This window comes from Hibiscus syriacus, unplaced genomic scaffold, assembly GCF_006381635.1.
Source record: "Hibiscus syriacus cultivar Baekdansim isolate YM2019G1 unplaced genomic scaffold, ASM638163v2 tig00111392_pilon, whole genome shotgun sequence".
Taxonomy (NCBI): Eukaryota; Viridiplantae; Streptophyta; class Magnoliopsida; order Malvales; family Malvaceae; genus Hibiscus; species Hibiscus syriacus.
The window spans coordinates 4,522,236-4,536,898 of NW_024063078.1; the positions used below are offsets into that span (position 1 = coordinate 4,522,236).

The 14,663-nt window shown below is 35.1% G+C and overlaps 3 protein-coding genes across 5 annotated transcripts in view; 1 reads left to right on the forward strand and 2 right to left on the reverse strand.

Annotated features, from left to right (window-relative positions):
- Nucleotides 1-14,663, reverse strand: part of LOC120160514 (UPF0307 protein SG0165-like) — a 30,184-nt gene that overhangs the window by 13,054 nt on the left and 2,467 nt on the right. The gene's annotated exons all lie outside the window — the stretch shown is intronic.
- Nucleotides 5,164-6,840, reverse strand: LOC120160516 (rac-like GTP-binding protein 5). Its single transcript, XM_039170926.1, has 7 exons — nucleotides 6,634-6,840; nucleotides 6,210-6,297; nucleotides 6,001-6,110; nucleotides 5,857-5,920; nucleotides 5,643-5,707; nucleotides 5,494-5,559; nucleotides 5,164-5,391 (listed from the first exon to the last, which is right to left on the reverse strand). The coding sequence occupies exons 1-7, from the start codon at nucleotides 6,730-6,732 to the stop codon at nucleotides 5,293-5,295; spliced, it is 591 nt and encodes a 196-aa protein (XP_039026857.1). The 5' UTR covers nucleotides 6,733-6,840; the 3' UTR covers nucleotides 5,164-5,292.
- On the forward strand, nucleotides 10,391-14,528 carry LOC120160511 (endoplasmin homolog). 3 transcript variants are annotated; one of them, XM_039170919.1, is made up of 16 exons: nucleotides 10,391-10,490; nucleotides 10,589-10,700; nucleotides 10,798-10,951; nucleotides 11,025-11,105; nucleotides 11,279-11,390; nucleotides 11,486-11,612; nucleotides 11,701-11,839; nucleotides 11,937-12,054; nucleotides 12,186-12,391; nucleotides 12,487-12,699; nucleotides 12,799-12,964; nucleotides 13,064-13,211; nucleotides 13,303-13,453; nucleotides 13,559-13,963; nucleotides 14,081-14,289; nucleotides 14,331-14,528. In XM_039170919.1, the coding sequence occupies exons 1-16, from the start codon at nucleotides 10,424-10,426 to the stop codon at nucleotides 14,341-14,343; spliced, it is 2,421 nt and encodes an 806-aa protein (XP_039026850.1). In that variant the 5' UTR covers nucleotides 10,391-10,423; the 3' UTR covers nucleotides 14,344-14,528. The 3 variants fall into 3 exon arrangements, with proteins under 3 accessions (XP_039026850.1, XP_039026849.1, XP_039026852.1); XM_039170918.1 differs by having other exon boundaries at nucleotides 14,081-14,350; XM_039170921.1 differs by lacking the exon at nucleotides 14,331-14,528 and having other exon boundaries at nucleotides 13,559-13,957; nucleotides 14,074-14,203.

Genomic DNA, 14,663 nt, shown 5'->3' on the forward strand with positions numbered 1-14,663 from the left:
GAGTTACGAATATTGTAACTCTTTATTGCCATCATTGCTTCCTCCTTCGATGCGAACTTCATTCCAATATGTAAATCACCGTCATTAACTGTTGATTGAAGTCCATAGTTGCCAACATTAGGAAGATCCAGAAATTTAGGCTCATACATTGCATCATAATTAGCCCCATACATATGTATAGGAAGTTCGGCTGCTGTTGTATTTATCGGAACGTCATCCTCGTCATCATCAGAATGTACGTTAAACTTTTGTGAGTCAGGTTCAACGAATAATCTCATTTCAGCACCATCTGCACTCGGCATCTGAAGTGGAGGGATGGGCATGTACCATTGTAGCATCGGTGGATAAGGATGTTGTGGTGGGACTGATGCAGAACCGGTAGCACCTTCTCTCCGTCCATACGTCGGAGGACGATGATATTGAGACGGTTGACGTCTTTCTCTGCGCCTAGGAATGCTAACCCCTCGTGCTTCCGTCGAAAGTAGAAACGGCTTCCCATTTTCATTAAACCAATTCATATAGTTATTCGTAACCATATGACCAGTTTCAGCGTAATATTGTCGAGGGGCCAACTGTGCATACCGATTTTCCCAAAGCACAATCCAATCTTTGTGTCTCACCACCCAGTTAACATCTTTCTTTCCTCGTCTATCTATCTTGTGCACGTCCTCTAAATTCCTAGGTGCTCCAGGAATATATTGCGTACAACCATACTGACGAAGCACGCGATCAACTGGATGCCACTCAATCATAGCATAACATATAAGAGGTATAACCGATATCCAAACCTCTAATGACCCACCAAGGTAGGGTGGGATGCAAGCATTCACTTCATCGCTTGCATAAGGTATCCATTGAAACTGAAATATAAATATACAATTCAAATAAATAAAATATTCTAATTATATCTAGCATTTTAAATTAAAATATTAATATTTAAACAGGTGTAAAAACATACCTCAGACCCAGCTTTTGTATCAATAAGTAGACGAATTTCCTCTAACCCAATAGGTATACTTCTATGATTCTTTCTTTTCATCGACCACCTATGAAATATAATATAAACTAAATACTCTATTTAATTAAAAATATTTAAATCAAAATTTAGTTCGATAATTACCTCAACAATAAGGGGAATACGTATGGTTCATTCACGATCGGACATAAGAAAGGCATGCGGAACCACGCCCATGATTGCAGAAGCATGAGACATCCACCGATAGCAGTTTTCTTATAATTCATCGCCCGACACATTTCTCTAAAGAGAAATGCCAAAACTGCAACACCCCAACTTTATCTTCCAGCTTCATCAAAATCGATCAGATGCCGCAACCACATAAAATGCACATGGTTGCGAGCTATGTTGGGCATCAATATTCCTCCAATTATTCGTAGAATATATGCCCGAGCACATGCCTTTGCTTGATCCTCTAAAGCATTTTCATTTAAAACCTCAAAATTAGCTTTCAACCAAGATAAAACTATTCTACCTCCATTAAACTCTGGCGGAGCAGCTCCAAGATAATCAATGCACATTGACTGCCAATCACCATCTGCCATACCACATATCATATTTTCGTCGACGGGAAGCCCCAGATGCATAGAGACATCCTTCAATGTAATTGTAGCCTCTCTACATGGAAGGTGAAAAGTGTGTGTCTCGGACCTCCACCTCTCAATCAATGCAGAAATTAGGACAGGTTCGAGTTTGCAACCGCTAATGATTGTTGCAATATATCCGAACCCGGCAGAAGCTAAAAATGGCAAAATACGTTCTGGTATCGGTATACGTGGATTTTTAATAAATGTCTCTAAAATACGATCAGTATCCTAAATAATATGCATTATAAAAATTTAAAATTAATATAAATTCATAATAAATTTAAATTAAACATAACAATAAATATTAACATTAATTATAAAAAAATATTACCATATCGCTAAAATGTCTGGAGATATGATCAGCATCCAATCACAGCAGCATTTCACTTTCCATTATAACTGTAGACAAAAAATAATAATTAGCACAAAAAATAATTAATTAATAAATTTAAATAAATAATAATTATATAAATATTATTTTAATAAAAATAATATTTTTATAATTATATTAATATAAAATATAATAACTATTTAAAAAATAACTGAAAAATAAATTTTTTACCACTAATAAGAAATTTAAAACTCAAAGATTTGGAGAATTTGAGTTATATAAGAAAGGAGAAGAAAATTTTGGTGTGAAGAATGAGGGGGGTTGAGGGGGTTTATATAGGGGAGGAGGAGAGGTAGTTGGAGAAAAATCGTACTGGCATTTAAGACATTTAATGAAAGGCGTGTCCCTGTGGATGCGCGTGACAATTGAATCAACAAAATAAAGGTAAAGCGTGTCTCCGGGGATGCTCTTTTCACACGTGGCATCCAACTCAGTGTAAAACCAGGTAAAGCGCGTCTCCGGGGATGTGCCTTTCGTCACCTCAGCCGAAAAGGTGTCACTTCGGGAAATATAGAAAAAACGATACTAAAAAGGGAGATATTCGGTTAAAGGGTGTCAGTTTGGTCAAATCGCCCTGAATCAGCAAAATAAATGTAAAGCGCGTCTCGAGATGCGCCTTTCACATGTGGCATCCAACTCAGCGTAAAATCAGATAAAACGCGTCTCAGGAGATGCGTCTTTCGCCATCTCAGCCGAAATGATGCCACTTCGAGAAATATAAAACAAACGGTGCTAAAAAGAGAGAGATTCAATTAAAGGATATCAGTTTGATCAAATCACCATAATTCAGGTGTTCCATGAGTAGTATCAGTTGCAGACACTCGTGAGTCGAGACATTGTTGAGTGCTTACCCCCAGCTCCAGGTGGGTGATGGGAAATGATTTTCATATTGTATCCGATGTCTTTCTCTCTCTTCCTGGGCACCTGACGCATACCTCTTAGCACAATTGTTAGCTTTAGGCTTTATTCTAGTTGCCCCCATTAATGGCAACTTTACAATGAGTTACGCACCACAAGGATTTGCCATTATGCTTGTTGTTTCTCAATATTTACATATTCTTTTTGTCAGTATGTGTAACTAGAAAATGTAGCGACTGGATACTATTTTCCTGTTATCAAGGAAACAGAACTTCACTGCCTCCGATTGAATTATTTTTTATTTTCTGGCAAATACGGTTGTTTCCAGTTGGGGTTTCCACTACCTGATTTTCTCTACTAGCCTAAACTCATAACCTACTCTATGTTTGAGACAGTGAGCATGCATTATGGAATAAATAGCCTAGTAGAACAGGGTCTTCTTCTGTATGCAATGCTCTTGTAATGTATGGGTGGATCTTTTTCATTGGAACCTATTTTCTGGTTCAGTGTTTTTTAAGTTTATTTTATTTTGTTTTGTTTTATAGTCTTTCAATATTTTAGGACCCTAACCTCAATAGATACGATTTCCTTTTATAATAGCCAACAGTGGACGTCAAGACTGTTTTGTCTTGACTAATTGATACTTTCCAAGTATGCTTTTGCAACAACTTCGGTTCTACATGCTTTTGCAAGAGGTAGATTGAACTTTTCTACGCCAGGTATTTCCTGAATTTCTACAAGTAGAAGCCTTGTCTATGATTAGCAATGCAATTGGGAAGGTAAATCAGCTAGTACTCCCATGCTGAACTTGCAAACTACCTTGATGCTGGTTTCAATGTTATGAAGGAATTATTCAGTTAAAAATGTGAATGGTTTTACATGATCAATTCAGGTGACGGTAAACTTACCACCAATATTTTTATAAACGATGACCCCTATCTTATCTCCTCTTTTACTTCCCCACCAGTACAGAAGTTGTGATCTAGAGCCTGTTGTGTATGAATTTTTCACTCAAGCGTTTGTATTATATGAAGATGTTGACGAAAACGGGTAAAGAAAACAAAAAACACGAGAATTTTATGAGATTCGGCAATGTGCTTACGTCCTCGGTGCCTAGGCGGCGCTAGAAGTTTTATTCAATTATATTTTAGGTCTAGGTTACATCTCTATTTATAATAGAAAACCCTGGTACATAATTACAAAATCAACCCTGTTCCGCAGGGACTGCGCCCCCGCACCCCAACCCACATAATTCGTAACCCCACAACGAGACTTTCTTTGTAAGGACTTCGCTCACTCCGCTCCATCTCCTGTCCTTTTACTGGTATATTTATGAGCCATACCTAACAGAAGAAGAAACTGTGGTAATTGTACTACACTGATCGGCTAATATTGAATTCAGTCTAATCTACTGTTGTTTCCTGAATGTTTATTGCTCATAGGATAAATCCCAAGTGACTGCAACTCATCTGATAATTGGGACTCTCCACATGAGTAATGTTGCTTGCCTCTTCTCTGATTCATCGTGCTTCATTGAACTGTTTATACAAACTTAAATGTCTTACTTCGGTCAGTATTCGGCTCGACTATTGAAGAAAGCCGATCAGTGCAGAGCTGTTTTTGCATGTTCACAACTTTTTTAAGTTGTCGATCAAGACGACATAAAGGACGGGGAGAGGTGACCTCAGAGCTCATTCCCTTCGATAGAAAGGAACTAAATAATTGTGGGCGAGGTTGCAGGGTTCTGCTTTGCCCTAAAGCGAGCTTTGAGAATTGCAAATGGTGCACGAGGTAACGATGGACCTGTTACACTCTTCGTTGAGATTTTGAACATGCCAATGCTTAGAATTACAAAAATGTATTTTTGTGGTTGTGTTTGCTTTAGGTACCTCTATTTCTTTTAAAAATGGAATCAGCAATTCACCCGTTCCGCATGCCTTGATAGTATTTCGGATGCTTTCTTTGGCAGACGTCGCAGTACAATTCAGTTCCAGAAACAAAAGGGTTGAGTAGCAGTTGAGAAATTCGAATCTATTACACTTTAAATTGTTGAGTAAGGTAGAGAATTTGTTCATTATAGCAACAATTCTTTTATAGAGCACCAAATAAAGCCGTTCCACTTACCATAGCAACTAAATTTTAAATCCCTAAATAATAAGCGCAAATAAGCACATAAACATATCATGCAAGAGAGCAGTTAATGTGTAATACCACAAGATGCGTGCATATTATAACAAGGAATGCTTTGTCATCAATCATATAAATCTGACAATAAGAAATACAAAAACAGAAAAACCACTTGATTCTTTCTTTTTTTAAAGAAAAAGTCGGTTTAAACTATAGAGATTATACATGATGACTTCGCTACTTCCTTGAATGTCAAGCTGACAGTGATAGAGATACAAGCAGCAAGAAGCTGGCAAGACCAAATCTTCCGTCAATCATAATATTGAGCAACCACCATGTGCCTTTTTCTTCTTGTTTTTCTTCGGAGGCTGGAGCACTACCTTAATGGCTGCATCGAACACTGCTTTCACATTCTGCATTAGATTCGTTGCACAAGATTCCATTCAAAAAAAAGATCCTCATAGCCAACTTTTCAGTTCAAAAAATACAAAGAGTATGCAGAGAGAGCATTTAACCTGCTGTGTTTTTGAACTACACTCAATGTAGGCAGGAGACCCTATCTGCTTCCTTAATTCCTCTCCCTGCAAAAGGAAGTAATGCAAGATCAATAGTTTTATAGAAAATAAGTGGAATGTGCTCTCTCAAAAATCTGCAAATACCGTACCTGAGCTGTGGAAATGGGCGCTGCATTAGGATGGTCTATTAAGAATTGCTGATCATCTCGGAGATCTGCAGCAGCAAAGAGTAGAGAACATAAGATTATTCCATGAAGCAGAAAGATTTTCAAAACCACTGGTATCGAACCAGTCACAACTCACAAACACAGCCATGGCAAACATACGTTAAGGATGTCATTATCTCGGGAGTAAGAATCATACCAAGCTTGGTTCCAACGAGAATTATTGGAACACCAGGCGCATAATGCTTTAATTCAGGAATCCACTGAAAAGGAAAGAGAACACATAATCAGTATAATACTGCATGAAATTAATGTCTAAAAGAATGATATTCAATGGTTAGACCTTCTTGGCAATGTTTTCGTAACTGGCCTTGCTGAGTAGAGAAAATGTAAGAATAAAGACATCTGCCCCGCGGTAGCTCAGTGGTCTTAATCTATTGTAATCCTCCTGACCTGTTCCAAGACAATAAATTTATCATAAAAAGGGGGAAAGAAAGCACTCAAACTCACTAACAGAATATATGTGTGTATTCAGAAGCCTTTCTAAATTACCTGCAGTATCCCATAAACCTAAGTTGACAGTGCTGCCATCCACAACAACATTTGCACTGAAATTGTCGAAAACAGTAGGGACATAGTCCTGATAACATAAGAGTTGCAAAGAAATGAGTTTCCAATAAAGAAAATCAGTAGGGAAATTAAACCCTAATCTTGACAGCATTTATAAAAGACAACAAAATTTCTATAGCAATTTCAAAGTTGTAGATAATATATTAGAATAAATCTCACTAGAACACTACTCATTTTAAAACATTCTTCTTTAATTTATTCTGAAATTAAAACTACAGAAATATTCAGCTTTCTGTTTTGATTCTTTATTTATCTGAGAAACAACTCCAAAAAACACACAACACTTAATAATGCGATCATGCAACGAAATTTCGAAAAAAATAAGGAAGAAATTAGAAAGGCTCACCGTAGGAAAAGTATTGCTGGTATAGGAAATCAGCAAGCAGGTTTTGCCGACGGCGCCATCACCGACGGTTACGCACTTTATGAATCTAGAGGCGCTCATTTTCCAGCGCCGAACGAAACAAAATGGAAAAAAAAATAGAAAACTAATCTCCTTATACTTCTTTTTTCTTTGTTTTCTTTATATTTTTTCCAGAATCACAGCTTTTCTTTCTTCAGATTAGCTTTAAGCTGTTGTAGTTCTACTCCCTGTTGTTGAACAGAGAATGAGATCCAAATTCATAGGTTTCATAGCAAATCTCCACGAAGTAAACCTCTAAGCAGAAGGTTGATTGGAGGGGGAGATAGAGAGAAATGGAGAAGAAAAAAAGGGAAATGCGGGGGGAAACGGGGCGAAGAAATGAGAAATCACAAATGCATTTTAAACGTAAGCTGACCTAACCAGCCTCTCGCCAGCTAAGCTTATTTAACAGCTCCCTTATCTTCATTTATCACACATATATTCTTTTCTTTTCCCGAAAATATATTAAAGATTGTATTTAAATATTTTTATGTTATAATTTTTTTATAGAACTTTTTATGTTATAATTATAAATACAATTAATGTATCTTATATATTATAATTATCATCAGGAATTAATTAATAGAATATATAAATAAAATTATAATCATTATCTATATTCACTTATAATTATGATTAAAATTAATTATTATAATAATAAAGTTATAAATAATTTGATAATTATAAAATATATATATATATATATATATATATATATGAACATATACCATATATTACAGCACTTAAACTATAATAAGATATAAATTTAACATCAATAAATAATATTTGAATATGATAAGATCTGAACATAAATTTTTATTTTAATTATCCATTTTCAAATGATAAATTATTTAATTTTAAGACATAAAACTAGGGCTATTTTTGTTTAAATTTGTAACCATTTTCTAGATTGAAACAAAGAAAATTATTTAAAATTTTGAATAAAGCAATAAAGGATGGTGCCCAAAAAGGCAAATGCAACGCCGAAGAACAAAAAAAAAAATCAAAAAGTTAGATTCCAAAATTTGAATAAAGCATTGGACCATTAGCTGAAAAGATCCATTTCTTCCGTTTCCAATTTTAAATTTAGCAGCCCGCCAACCTTTATACAATACCTAATTGATTTATAATTACTTAAAACAAATTCCAATTCACAAAATTCAAAAACAAGTTAAATACACTTTTTATCTATAATACGATTATACTATGAGTCAGTGAAACTGGAGAAAGTGTTAGAAAAACTGATGTCAAATGAAAATTTTAAAATTTATATATTTTAAATATTTTTTATTTTCTATTAAAAGTATGTTTTTACTCCTTGATATTTTATAAATTTATCCCTTTGACTTAACATCATGCTTTCGTATTTGCTTAAACCCCAAATGCAAAAGAATAATATATGTAACAGAAATATGATCAAAGTTGAGTGATAAAACTTATAGTTTATCAACCAATCCACCAGCTGTCAAGATCATACATTAGTTAACTTTGCAGGGCAATACATTTCGGTGTCGATCAATGAAACTTCAATCCTCGCATCATACATACTCACAATGAATTGATGTATTATTTATTGCTTAAAATTTGTGTATTTAATTATTGTTTGATTTTTTTAAATTATTTATTATTTAAAATTAATAACAACAACTGGTAGCTTCAATTCGTCAACACGTGCTATGTATTAACGCTACAAAAAGAAAATCATTGATATATATCAATACCATGTGAAAATTTGATTATTTTCATGGTATTGAAATAAAGTACATAACATAAATTTTATTTAAATACATTTAAATCTTAAGGGTTTGAAGACATTTAGTAAAAACTTTAAAAATGAATCGGGTCCTAATGAAAATAGTGTACCTGATTAAGTTTCTATGAATTAAAATGCATTTAATTGAACCCTTCTTTTAATAAAAAAATCATTATGTCCTTTGGTTCAAAGGGCTTATTAATTATATATATATAATTTTTATTAATATAGATAAATAACAATATACATATACATATAATATTTATGATTGTTTTTAATTTTAACTTTCTTTAATGTTGAATTGAAAAGATTTAAGGATTTTTGTCCGTATCATTTTATTTTGATAAAGTCGATTACGACGCCAAAATTCTAGTATTATTGACCTTGTTCTTCTTAATAAGCCAATAAAGTCTCACAAATGATAAAATTCATCAAATCTAAATATAAAAAAATCATTATCGACTTTAAAAAATATTTTTTAATTAAAATACATGAATTAGTTGATAAAATAGATATCAAAGATAAAAATTACTTTGTATAAACTTTATTTGTCTTTAATATAATAGATTTCTTTGTAATCCTATATATACTCATCACTTGTAAATGTTACAATTATCAAATATAGAAATTGTTTACATGGTAAATACCTAATAAAATTTTCTACTCTATTTTTTTTTCTTTTTCGCTCTCCTTCAAATCGGATATCATCTCGTGGCTCCCCGTCTTCTACCACCAACAATCTTGTGCATTTCATTGCATCGACCAATTTTCCAATCAAACTTGCGTCCATTAACTTTCCTATTTAGTGCTGACAAGTAGAGGTCACTCTCGTTGATTTTGGGCTAATTGATAATATTGATGGATCGCAACCTTCCCCATCTTAGTTTACCGATGTCACAACAATGATTGCTAATCATGAATATCTATAATGACATCGTTATGATCAAATTCTTATCAGTGCTATTTTGGCAGTTATGATGATCTAGTTCAACCTCTCATTTGTTTTGATGTCACTGCTAAAATGGCGTAAGATACTCTAGATGCAAGTTATGCTCATGCATCTCCTGGTCGCATTCATGCTCTCAAATCCAAGTTGGCTCAGAATCCACGTGGTTCTAGATCTATCTCCGCCTACATGAAAGACATGCATGATATTGCCTCTAGTCTTAACTTGACAAATTGTCTTGTTTTTTTATACATATATGTTGATTTCTATTGTCAATCAATTAGGAGATGACCATCGTCCAATAGTTATTGCCCTTCATATGCGTAACATACCAACAACAATTTTTTATATCAGTTATCCTTTTTATTATTCTTTATTAACGAATAAATCGATAATAGTACTTTTGGTAAATATAAGGATTAATTAATTTTTAATATTAATAAAAAAATCAGTTGATGTATTTTAATTAAACTCAATTAGATGTATTTGTTAAATAAAAAAACTCAATTAATTTTTTAATGTTTCTTATTAAGTACTTTTGAAACCCGATTTAGCCTCAATTTAATAGTCCGTGGTAGTTCAATATTCCCCGAACGAAACTTTCCCATGTAACAACTATCTAGAAATCTTAATTCATGCGAATCATCCTAGGGACTCGAACCCAACCACAGTGTGCCACGTTTCTGAAAGCAAAATCGTTTGATCGTCCACTTGGACCAAGTAAGCGAAGGAGCCGATGTATTCTCTGTGGGACTGACCAAATCTCCACGCCGAACAAACTAAGCATCCCCAATAAAGTTTCGCCACGTCGCAATAAATAAAACTTCTGACCGTCAGATCGTCCACGCTGGCACTAATAACCAAAACAATCCAATTCTAAGCAAAGACCCAAAATCTAACTAAAAATCTTTGGAAATGCTAAAGCCTCAGCTATTTAAGAACACTCCCAATTCCCAAACCATTCTATAAATTCAGTATATTGAAAACTAGTGTAACTCATAATTCCACTCAGGCGAAGCTTAAAAAAGCAAACAATGGGGAAGTGGGCGGTTCCTTCCGCTTTGGTTCTTCTTTGCCTTCTCAGTCTCGTCTCAAATCAAGGTAAGTTTAGCTGTCCTTTTTTTTATTTCCGTATCATATTTTTATCGAATTTTTCATTTAGCGTTTGAATGCTGAATCCGGTTCTGCGGTTGTTTCAGATAGAAAAGTTCAAGCAAATGCGGACGAAGGAACCGTAGGTTCTCCAAAAGTGGAGGAAAACATCGGCGCTGTGCCTCACGGTTTACAAACTGATTCTGACGTAGTTAAAAGGTTGGCGCATAATATTGTTTAAGAATGTACTATTTGATGACTTTTAATTTCATTTTTTTGGTATTTACATCGGGTTCTTTTTTTCTTTTTTTCGTAGGGAATCGGAATCCATCTCTTCGAGATCGCTTCGCAGTAATGCAGAGAAATTTGAATTCCAAGCTGAGGTGTCTCGGCTTATGGATATTCTTGTCAATTCTCTTTATAGCAACAAGGATATTTTCCTCCGAGAGTTGATCTCCAATGCATCTGATGTGAGTTTTCCGTCATTCTTTGGTGATTGTTTTTGAACTCCACATTTAAATAGAAACTTGTTTCGGAATTCAGGCGTTGGACAAGATTAGGTTCCTTTCACTCACGGACAAAGAAGTGTTGGGCGAAGGTGACGCTGCCAAGCTGGAGATCCAGGTTAGTTCTGCGTTAAAACTTTTTTTCCATAGAAATAAAAATGTAGAAATTCCAGTAACCGAATAACTAGAAAGAATGTTATAAACCAAGCATGTAAATGTAGAAATTCTGTTTCGGTATTGATGCATGTAAACCTGTCTTTTCTGAGCCTTATAATCTGATGAAAATTGTAGATCAAGTTGGATAAAGAGAAGAAAATTCTTTCGCTCCGAGACAAAGGTATAGGAATGACAAGAGAAGATTTAGTCAAGAACTTGGGAACAATTGCAAAATCTGGAACTTCTGGTAAGTAAATCTTAGATTCATTTCCTTCAAGTGATTTTATTATATTAAGATTATTTATGTAAATCGAAATAATTGTTTTTATTTTCTCTGTGCAGCATTTGTTGAGAAAGTGCAGAGCAGTGGAGACCTTAACCTGATTGGGCAGTTTGGTGTTGGGTTTTACTCCGTATATCTGGTAGCTGACTATGTTGAAGTCATTAGTAAACACAATGATGACAAACAGTGAGACTGCTAAACCTTAATGCAGTTGTTACAGAAGTGTTTGACTTATTTTTTAAATAATCATTTAATGAGTATTTTTTTTTTCCAGGTATGTATGGGAATCAAAGGCTGATGGGGCATTTGCAATTTCTGAGGATACTTGGAATGAACCACTGGGCCGTGGAACTGAGATTAGATTGCATCTTAGGGATGAAGCTCAGGAGTACTTGGAAGAATACAAATTGAAGGTTATTATAGCTCAATTCTTTTTCTTTTTCTTTTTTGCTTTGGCTTTTGAAGATATGTTAACAAAGCATGTTGTGCGCCTGTGGTTTTCATATGCAGGAATTGGTGAAGACATATTCTGAATTCATCAATTTCCCCATCTCTATTTGGGCAAGTAAAGAGGTTGATGTTGAGGTACCTGCAGATGAAGATGATTCCGGTGATGAGGAGGAAACCAGTATGTATCAATGAAAGAAGCATGTTAATGTTTATTTAAAACTTTCTGACGCCATATTATCGTAATACTGTAAGAGTGTGCATGATCCGATCAAAGTATTTGGTCTCGTTCTCTTTTATTGGTACAAACAGCTGATAAGACTTCTTCTGAGGAAGGAGAAGATGAAGATGCAGAAAAAGGCGAGGATGAAGACACTGAAAAGAAACCAAAGAAAAAGACAGTGAAGGAAACTACTTACGAATGGGAACTTCTTAATGATGTTAAGGCTATATGGTTGCGCAGTCCAAAGGATGCGACAGATGAGGAATACATAAAATTCTATCACTCTCTGGCAAAGGTAATTTGACATAAATTTCTAGCTCCAGACTGCTGAAAACACTACTTTGGAGAAGTTACTAACCTTTTTTGTTGTTTATTTGTGTTGCTCTGCAGGAATTTAGTGCTGATAAGCCCATGGCCTGGAGCCACTTCACAGCTGAAGGTGATGTAGAATTTAAGGCTGTCTTGTATGTGCCTCCCAAAGCTCCTCATAATCTGTATGACAGTTACTATAAAGCTAAATCCAACTTGAAGTTGTATGTTAGACGAGTTTTTATCTCTGATGAATTCGATGAGCTTTTGCCAAAGTTTCTTAGCTTTTTGAAGGTAATTGAAGATAACGCCAAGTTACTTTAGATGACTTAAATAAGCACTTTGTTTTCCTGTTTTTTGATTGTATTTATTATTGGATAACCTATTGAGCAGGGTATTGTTGATTCTGATACTCTACCACTCAATGTATCTCGAGAGATGCTACAAGCTCACAGCAGTTTGAAAACAATCAAGAAGAAACTCATCAGGAAAGCCCTTGATATGATACGCAAAATTGCTGAGGAGGATCCTGACGAGTCCAGTGGCAAAGACGAGAAAGGTATGGTAAAATTGCTTCTGAGGACTTTTAAATTGAAACCCTTTTATTCTAAATTGTTTATCAGTCGGTGATTGAACCTGAATATCGATGTGGATGCAGAAGTTGAAAAATCCGTTGATGATGATGACGATGAGAAGAAGGGACAATATACTAAGTTCTGGAATGAATTTGGAAAGTCCATTAAACTTGGTATCATTGAGGATGCATCCAACCGAAATCGCTTGTCTAAACTTCTTCGCTTCGAGAGGTATTAGCTTCTGAGGCCATCTTTAATTTCTTCGCAAGAATTTTCGTTTTCTGCCATTAATATCATTAATAATGTATGAATTGCAACGCAGCACTAAGTCAGATGGTAAGTTGACTTCACTGGATAAGTACATATCAAGAATGAAATCGGGGCAGAAAGATATCTTCTACATTACAGGAACGAGCAAGGAACAATTGGAAAAGTCTCCGTTCTTGGAGAGGCTTAAGAAGAAAAATTATGAGGTACTGCAAAACTAGTAGCTGTTAACTTCCTATTACTTATTTTACTCCATGTGATCTATGTTTGTATTGGTTTATTTCGTTTCTAATGGCCTTCATTATTTTCAGGTCATTTTCTTCACGGATCCCGTTGACGAGTACCTGATGCAATACCTGATGGATTATGAAGGAAAACAGTTCCAAAATGTGTCCAAGGAAGGCCTAAAAATTGGGAAGGACAAGAAGAACAAAGAACTCAAGGAGTCATTTAAGAAACTAACCAAATGGTGGAAGGGTGCACTTACCACTGACAAAGTTGATGAGGTGAAAATAAGCAATCGTTTGGACAACACTCCTTGTGTGGTCGTCACTTCGAAGTTCGGATGGAGTGCTAACATGGAGAGAATCATGCAAGCTCAAACCCTATCAGATGCTAGAAAGCAATCATACATGAAGGGCAAGAGGATCCTTGAAATCAACCCAAGGCACCCCATCATCCAGGAGCTTCGTGAGAGAGTTATTAAGGACCCTGAGGTATGAACATTTAAACCGAAACATCCATGTTGAACGGCACCATTTTCCTTCATCTTGTTTCATGCATTACACTGGATCAGTTGACTAAATTGTTGGAATCATTCGGTGAATCTTCAGGATGAAGGTGTGAAGCAAACGGCTCAGCTTATTTATCAGACAGCTCTGATGGAGAGTGGCTTCTCTTTACCCGACCCCAAGGATTTCGCCTCACGCATCTACAGCTCAGTTCAATCTAGCCTAAACATCAGTCCGGATGCAACAGTTGAGGAGGAGGAGGATGCAGAAGAGGCCGAGACAGAGACCGAAACAAAAGCAGGTTCAGGTACTCCAAAGGGCGAAGCCGAACCTGATACAGATGAGTCTAATGATCTCAAGGATGAGTTGTAGATTGTCTGAAGCTTCAGGTGATATGCCTTTTTCGAGTTTTTCTTCTTTTAGTTCGAATCCCTCTCAAGGGAATCCATCAATGCATTTTCAATTGTTGAAACTTTGATAAAAGAAAGCATTTGATGACGGTAGAGTTAATGTATAGTCGCCAGGAATTTTGTCTTTGGTTCGAACTTGCTTGAGTTGTTAGTACTATTTTTTTAGAATTAAATATATTATAATAAAATTTTAAAAAAATCAAATCCAATATTAAAGTATTCGAATTGACTTGATATGTTAAATAATTGGAAGATCAACTGGCCTTTGTAGCTTT